The following is an 8,556-nucleotide window of genomic DNA, read 5'->3' on the forward strand; positions in this document are numbered from 1 at the left end:
TTTACACTTGCATGTCCTTGGTTTGAAAGTTTAGAGGTTCTTCTGTCTCTTTTTCAAAAAGTTTTGGCTTTTTCCAAAAGTGAGTTTTTTGTGGCTAAAACCTAAATTTACTTTTCGCTAATGAGTTGTGGCATCTTGGGGTTTCGTTAGTGAAGTTTCAAATTTTGGGGTTCTGCACATGAATTTTTCGCATTTAGGGCTTTTGCAAATGAATTTTTCCATTTTTGGTTTCTAAATGGTATTTGTCATTTTGGGGTTTCATTAATAAATTGTTTTGAATTTCGCTAATGAATTTTCACATCTTTGGGTTTTGCTAAACCCCGAAAGGCAAAAAATTAATTTTTGAAACTCCAAAATGCGAAAATTCATTAACGAAACCCCAAAATGAGACAATTCATTAACAAAAGCCAAAAATGCGAAAATTCATTTCTAAAACCCCAAAATGGGATTATTCATTTGTGATACCCTGGATTGTGAAAATTCATTTGCAAAACATCGGAGTGCGAAAATTCATTAGCATAAACAGAACATTAGCCTATGAGATGTACTTTTGACACGTTTTGCTTTTGTTCTTACTCAGAATAAAGTAACACACTAATCAATCACATTGATTAAAGTTTGATAAAATTAAATTTTCTATTTGACGCTTAAAATTCCCAAAAACAGAATACACAGCGAGTCCGACAGCAATCAAACTTGGCAATCTATCTCAAGTTGAAAACTTTTCAAGTTGTTTGTTGAATCTTTATCCAAAATAGTCGCCGGCAATCTCAAACTCAACGACTTGGACAACTATCATGATATCGTCCTTATAAAGAAAGGGGGCTGCTGCGTTTAGAAAAGCATAAAACAGAACATTATCGAGTAAGAGCGACAACAAATTTTATCAACATTCCCATATATGGATGGATATATGGGTGAATTGCACAAAACTGGCTTTTAATAGCGAAGAATTGCACAAAAAATTCTCCACTCTTTTCAAAATCCTAGAATTTTCTAAAAGAGCTGCACATAATTTACAGCAGATCCCAACTCCAAAGAAACTACGATATTCTTCATGTTCCTGTACTTCAGGGCATGAATTGTACCTCCACCACCATCTGCCAAGTAAAATGAAAACTCCGACGCTCAGATCATTCATGCAAGATACTTGAACATGTTAGGGTTTTCCTTGTCCCTCTCCAGGTAGTCACGGGTGATGAGATCTTCAATGCGCTTCTTAATTGCTTTGATGTCAGGCTGCACATAATTCAACCATAACCATGTTAGTAGAGAATTATTTGGTACAAGAAATAACACACAAACTATTTATACGGATATGAGGGACTTCCATTTTATTCTTTTGGCTAAATTAGCCATGACCTCTAACAAGGAGTATTGACTGAAATCTTGAACTTCAAGTTAATTATTATTAAACCACATATGACACCATTCTCCTGAATTTAATACCTTGAACATACGTCCCAACTGCTCAACACACTCCATGACTAATTGTTGATGACCCAAAACTTTCCTACTCTTCATAATCCTCACAATTGCAGCATCAATTGCGTATCGCCTGTCTTTGTCAACATCTTCAATTACCTTCTTCCTTTCATCCACTGGTGGGAGAGGAATCTAAGGATTTAAAATTTAAAAAGAAAAAAAATTGTCAGAGGTATGAATCCTCAAATCCTAATCTAAAACTTAAGTGAAAAAAGTACAGAGGGATCTCAGACCTTAATTCTTCTCATTCTGTCTGTGAACTTAGAGTTGAATTCAAAGCTGTCAGTTGGGGAGATAGTCTTCGTATTTGGCTCCTTAATGAGGATCTTGTACTTGGCACATGACAGCGAATGAAGCAATCTAACCAAGTCATCATGGGTAAGGTTCAACTGAGTCAATATCTCTGAATAGTTCAATTTATCAGCAGTATTGAAGAGAAGCAGGAGAGCAGCCTGTAAAAGGCGGCAAAGAAATGTAAAGTCCCCGTATTAGAAAACATCTTGGAAAGGAGACATTGTGCCAAGACTCAATAAGTGAACCATAATACTGCCTACTAAGCTACCTGATACGTTGACACGACCAGTTCAATGTTTTTGGGTTCAAACTTGCCATTAACATTGCAAGTTCCCAATGAGTAAATCCATGTAAGTTTTCTGTGCTTTGTTTTTGTTTCATAGAATCCCTTGAAAACTTCAACACACTTCACCTGAAATGAACATATACAACAAATTCCTTAGCCAACATTTAAAATTTTCAAGCATAAGCTATATTTGCTGGGGAAATCTTAAACAAACTAAATATGAACGCAAATGTTACCATCTCTTCAGGAAGGTTCAGATCAAACGATTTATAACTTGGCCAGTAACCAGTTGTAAGCACAGTGACTGTCAAGTCCATCCCAGGATTTACGTCAGGGTTATTGTGAAGATATTCCTCAAAGTTGGCCTGATTGTCCCGAGCTAATGTCAAATCTGTGACCTGCAAGAAAAATCCAACGCCAAATTTAATCTCCTACCACAAGAGTAACATACAGAAAGACACCCAGAGAAAAACAGGTCAACTCACCATTCCCTCCATTTTTGAGGTGAACTGTCCACCACATTGCTGCTTAAGCTTTGTCAGAATACTTTTTTCATGGTCCTCGTTGGCACTCCGATCAAAAAGTAGCCGACGGGCAAGTTTTTTTCTGTGAATAAAAAATAATATATTCGTTTATGACTTGCAAATACATACACACACATATATGGGAGTGCTAGACACTTGCCGGTAAAGCATTTTAATAAGGTATCTACCATTTTCTAAGTCATTGGATGTAAATTCAATGGCCAACATGATTATGGCACTTGCTTACATGACCTAAGACTTTGTACTATTTTGACATGTCAAGTGCCTTATTAAAACACTAACAGGCAACTGGTCTAACTAGAATTGAACTTGTTAGTGACACATGAAACCAAATCCCCGCCAAATTGAGAAACAATGTTCTACCTGTAGAATTCTGCAAAAAGATCCTTGTCACTGATATAAGCAAGGAGCTTAACTACCTGGAAAAATTCAATGACAACATAAGATTAATTGAAAAACCAACTGAATTCTGCAAGAATCCAAACATAACATCAGAAACAAATGAAAACCATAATAAGAAAAAACCCAAAGAATAATACCTTCTCAAGTGTTTCTTCAATGGCCTCGTCACTCAACTTCTCACTCCCACCCTTCTTGAGGATATTATCACAGAATCCAGCAAGTAATTCAGCACTTGAACTCCCAGAAACAGCTTTATTGCAAAATACCTCAAAAGCCTCTTTCAGAGCCTATGATGCAAACAAATGAAGAGGGCCTTTTAGACTAAGTGATAAGATCAAATGTAAATGACCAGTAACTACAGCACCAACCTTGTGAAAGAGAGTGTGGTTTAAAAAGCAATCGGTGACATATGCCATATACTTGTCATGCAGCTCAATTATTTTTCTGACAAGGACCTGAAGACCACAAACTTAAGTCAATCATGGACTTCCAATCACTTCTTAAATTCTTAAATATAATAATTGAATAATTTACCTGTTCCTGTGTGCCAGCTCCACTTGAAGCCTGCAGAAGCATTGTTGATACCACTTAGCATCATAATAATAAAAAGCAGGATAAACAATTAGCTCACGCATGAACCCATGCTAACAACATAATCACACACCATCACACATAATCAAGAACTGTTTAACAAAAAGAAGAAAAAAAAAGAATATACTGACGGGCCAAAAATGATAAAAGTCCAATTAAACAATCATCTCCTTACTATGTCACTTTTTTTTCTCTTCTCTATGATGAAATTACTGTATCATGTAATCAAATATAATAGAGCATATAAATTAAAAATTATATACATGAATCAGCTCCTATAGCCATATCGATTTGAAGTTAATAAGCCTTTGAAACAAAACTCGAACATAAGTGATCAACTGTGCATGAAGCAACCATCGCAATAACCTCAAAATCCATTTGATTTAGTTGAGCATCACTAATAAAATTGTGGATTGTGATTATTTCATGAAAACACACATCATCACTGAAGCATATTTTATATATGTTTTGTGCAGAATACCAAACTATTAAATTAATCACAAAGAATGTTTGCACCCTCCTATTAAGTAGCCACAATTCTAACATGGGACCAATGATTTCAAAGGCGTCCATTAGACTTGTTGAATTAACACACAAAATCCACACAATTTACACTCCAACAAGCATACAGAGTTGTAAGCAGGATGAATCAAATAACAGAACACAACACATAATGGAAAACAGCAATTACACCAACAAACTAGCTAATATATCACTTCCAGGATAAACACAAGAGACTGAACCTGGTTACTTGCAACATCTTCAGCCTGCTGGACCAAGGCTGTACCTTCAGCAGTAACATGCTGCAAACCATCAGTGATATTAGTACTGTCATAATAAAGAAACAGCTCACAGAGGTCAGAAATAGAAGATGCACAGAAAACTAACTAACCTGTTTGAATACGCTACTAACAGGTTCCAACCCTTTAGGTATTTTGTTGTATAGTCTATATATCCTAGAAAGATCTTCCACCTGACATAAATAAGTAGACAGCCTTAGAAATGCATTACAAGAATGACTGGATAAAAAGATCATAACCTGCAAGGCGACAAAATACCTTATCATCTCTAAGCAAAGCACGACATCCAGAATGCTCCTTATCAAGCAGTTGAGTTGCATAAACCACCAACAACTCATGTTGCACTTTCTACAAGGAATATCACAATATAAGATAACATATAAAATTAAAAGTAGTGCAACAATATCAAACCAGAACTTTTTATGCTGCACTTTCAATCATTGAAGCAGGCTCATAGGATTAGGCAAATAATTCCACTTCCAATGTAACATGACAGAAATTAAAAGGCACTTTATCTATTCCTAATAATGTATGAGTGTACGCCACACCACATCCCATGTTATATGAGTGCTGATAGACTTGGTAGATAGGTACTTCCTCATATATTCCTAATGCATCAGTGCTAACCCGTCTCTAAAAGCTTCACACATTAATCAATGTTCAATTATTATTCTTGGAATTCCTGTAATAAATTATTGCGAACAGAAGTATGATTCAAGCTATATATTGGTCTGCACGCTGAATCACACACCTTACTTTTGGAGTGGTGCAGCTGATTTAATACCTTAATGAACTCCTTAGGTAACAAACTAAAAGTTTATTTGAGATCCTACTACAATATAGGCACCAGAGCTACCACCCACTAGCACAACAACTTGCGAAACAAACCTCACACACACACACACTCTCTATCTCTCTCTCGTATCTATACATTTAACAAATCTTTCCCAAATTACAGCTACCGCCCATTACCACTCTATATATATATATAAAGCACTCTCTGCTATCTGATTACATATTAACTAACCTCCACCAGCTTCTGCTCACTACTTGAATGAAGGTAATGAGAAACTCTTTCCTTCTCCCTTTTCAAGCATTCCTCTGCCTGTACAATTCCACAAGAGAATTAGACATGATCTTACCTGATAAGCCACACCACACCCATAAGCATATCTAAATCATACACTTACCTTCAGCATGTAATCGGGACAAGAATCCTCCAAAATCCAATTTGATGCTTTACGAGAATAGTATTCACCACTATCTCCTAGCATGTATGCTTCAAAGTCCCCTTCATAAGCATCCATGTGTCCCATCCCAATCTCAACAAATATGTCAATCACATTCTTCAACAGTGCTCTATCAATCTGCTCTCCCTCACGTTCTTTATCAATCTGGTTAAAAAGTATTGGTTATATACAGCCGCTACTGTGATCATCATGGACAGGATACATACATATGCATACTTCTCGCAATACATGATCAGGAACCGATAAACTTACAAGACCAATAACAGCAACTCTGGCATTAGCATTGACCTCACGATAAACCTGCGATTACAGATTTATATCAGGCATCATTAAAGAAAACTTTGGACAATTGGCACGCATATAAAAGGGTGTAAGGTTTTTTGCATAAAATAGGCAGAAGCATAAAAAAGAGTGCAATAACTAACCAAATCACGGAAGCAGGTGAGTCCAACTTCATTTAGAGCAGGAAGTGACCTTCTTGCAATGAAGTAGCGATCGAGATAATGAAAGAAACGTGACAGCCACCTAACCATAACTTTATGATTAGCCCATCTTTTAACAAGCTCCCGCAGCATAAACTCATCATGCTTCTCTCTTAGAGAGGGCAACACCTAATGGATGAACAACCAAATAAGACTATGATTCTTTGTAAGTTCAGAAAGTAAATGAAACCATATCACTTGAGTAACTGATATAAGACATAGAAACCATAAGTAAACATATCACGATGTTCCTCAATCCTCACCGTTGAAGTAATGTATTCCTCAAATGCCTCTCGATATTTGTCATAAAGCTGCTGAGAATAATCGTTCGGGGGCTTTTGGGTACACATGTTGTAGATAGTTCTGTACTTAATTAAGGAAAGGTCTCCTCATAGCACACAACAATAACGGAGCAAATAAAAGAAGGAACACACACATACACGACAATAGTATTTGAATAACACATGTAAAATAACAGAAGGATACGTGTAAAGCATCATATATTCCTCTGAGTTGAACTGAGGCTCCGGTATTCCCTCTAGGATCTTCTTTAGCTTCGTGATCCCCTTCTGCATATAGTCCCATCCTTGATCCAACTCAATAATTTTCCGTTCCATTGTCGTGCAATAAAGGATTTGCTATCCTCCAACTATAATTCTATCAACACAGAAAGAAAATCATTAAAATGTTAACACATGGTTTGAGTTTGAGTACAGGCGTGTTTTAATTGGGGAACAAATCCAGATTAACACCCAATAGTCATAACAAATTATTGACGAATGAATAATAATCGTAGAGTCCGTAACAACTACCAATAAGTAACAACAAATGAACAGGGACAATATTCTAAGGACACATAACTGAAGGATGCGTGATGTTTACCCAGAAATCGAATTCAGAAACCCACAACTGGAATTCTACATGCATATGTATATTTAATATTTTTTAAAACTTAATAAGAGCGAAAAAAGCAAGAAACCCTAGATAGATGATGAACAATCAACCATTGATTTGAATTCATATATTCTGCACAAAACATAATACAATGCGACCGAAGAAAAGCGAAAAATCTTTTTTTAAAAGAATGAAAAAACAGATCCCTGAAAAACAAAGTACACTACAAAGGGCAGTACCAAATATAATTGAAGAAACAATAGCTCAAAATCCTATATGAAAGATAAACATGAAACAAATATTACACGAAGATGAGAGAGACAAAACAACAAGAAAACCCTGAAATCGAAGCAAACTAACAAGAACAAGAGGGCTACGCATGAGTTTACGATATTCCAAACAATGAGAAGGAGTTATAAGGGAGGAGATGGTACCTTCGCTAAGAATTTGGGAAAAAAATGAAGAAGAAAACCTAATCGTAGAGGAGAGTGGCGTTGGTTGAGAATTGAGAGCTAGGAAAAATCCCCAAACCCAATCCCTGAAAATTGAGGAGAAATGGTGGAGGACGAGACTAATCAGAAGTCAGGTATTTCTTTTATATAGAAAGACGGAGGAAAATAAATTACTAAGCCTAAGTCGGCATTAAACGGAACTGCGGAAATTAGTAGCAATTGATTATCATAATATTATGTAATTAAAAAAAGCATCTCGCACTGATTAAAAGACTAGTATTATTTAAAAATGTCATTTTAAACTATTTTTCTCCCACTGATTAAATAAGCCAATTTTTTTTTTTTATTCCCTATTTTTCATCAGGAAATAATCGATTGGTAAAATACTTTCTCTGATGTGCTATGAATAGAATAAGTTATTTTGACCCTTAAAAAATATAATTAAAATAAAAAGATAAGTGCAAGGGAGAAGAGACGCCATTATTGTGGAGGTCCGAGATTTACTAACTGGGTTCTGATTCTGAGGCCCATTTGTTCCTGTGGAATATATTTGGTTTGCTTTAATCCACTCGTTTTGTTGCTTGTTTGGAAAAAGGGCTTGAGTTGTCTAAAATTTTTATATGTAACGGAAATAATATTGTTTTATTATATTTGGTCAATAACATAATGATATATAGAAAAATTATCTTACATGTCATTTCGTTATTAGTCGGAGATAACAAAAAGTGTTATCCTCGTTACATAAGAGTTTCTCTTATTGACGTGCAAACTAGAGGTCTCATGTTCATATTTCCATGATATTAATTGTGTGTATGTAAGAAACTTCTCTCCTCTAATTTAAATTATTATTTGTACTTTAAAAAAAAGAGGAAATTACCAAATTAATATGCCTGTGACACGAGATTAATGTGATTATTTTCCTTTTTGTTATACTAATTTTCTTAATAAATAAATTATGTGTGATTCCGTCAATTAAAACTTTTATCTTACAACATTTTTTCATGCTTATATTTTGTTAAGCCCGAAAACTGAGAAAAGTCTAGGCCCACAAGTCAAGCTCCTGAAAAAAATGCTA

The 8,556-nt window shown here is 35.4% G+C and overlaps 1 protein-coding gene across 1 annotated transcript; it reads right to left on the reverse strand.

Moving 5' to 3' along the window:
- Positions 1–679: 679 nt before the first annotated feature.
- On the reverse strand, positions 680–7,690 carry LOC117636776 (cullin-1). Its single transcript, XM_034371444.1, has 20 exons — positions 7,464–7,690; positions 6,622–6,792; positions 6,399–6,498; positions 6,079–6,264; positions 5,906–5,953; positions 5,594–5,797; positions 5,431–5,508; positions 4,662–4,751; positions 4,496–4,576; positions 4,347–4,406; positions 3,547–3,576; positions 3,381–3,467; positions 3,150–3,299; positions 2,974–3,029; positions 2,551–2,671; positions 2,302–2,463; positions 2,048–2,191; positions 1,719–1,937; positions 1,450–1,617; positions 680–1,239 (listed from the first exon to the last, which is right to left on the reverse strand). The coding sequence occupies exons 2-20, from the start codon at positions 6,750–6,752 to the stop codon at positions 1,138–1,140; spliced, it is 2,217 nt and encodes a 738-aa protein (XP_034227335.1). The 5' UTR covers positions 6,753–6,792; positions 7,464–7,690; the 3' UTR covers positions 680–1,137.
- Positions 7,691–8,556: the final 866 nt, after the last annotated feature.

Source organism: Prunus dulcis, chromosome 8, assembly GCF_902201215.1.
Source record: "Prunus dulcis chromosome 8, ALMONDv2, whole genome shotgun sequence".
NCBI classification, from domain to species: Eukaryota; Viridiplantae; Streptophyta; class Magnoliopsida; order Rosales; family Rosaceae; genus Prunus; species Prunus dulcis.

Coding starts and splice junctions, on each gene's coding strand:
- LOC117636776 (XM_034371444.1), bottom strand. CDS start 6,752: ATGGAACGGAAAATTATTGAGTTGGATCAAGGATGGGACTATATGCAG. Junction 2,192..2,301: donor TGAACCTTCCTGAAGAGATG/GTAACATTTGCG, acceptor TGTTCATTTCAG/GTGAAGTGTGTTGAAGTTTT. Junction 1,618..1,718: donor ACAGAATGAGAAGAATTAAG/GTCTGAGATCCC, acceptor TTAAATCCTTAG/ATTCCTCTCCCACCAGTGGA.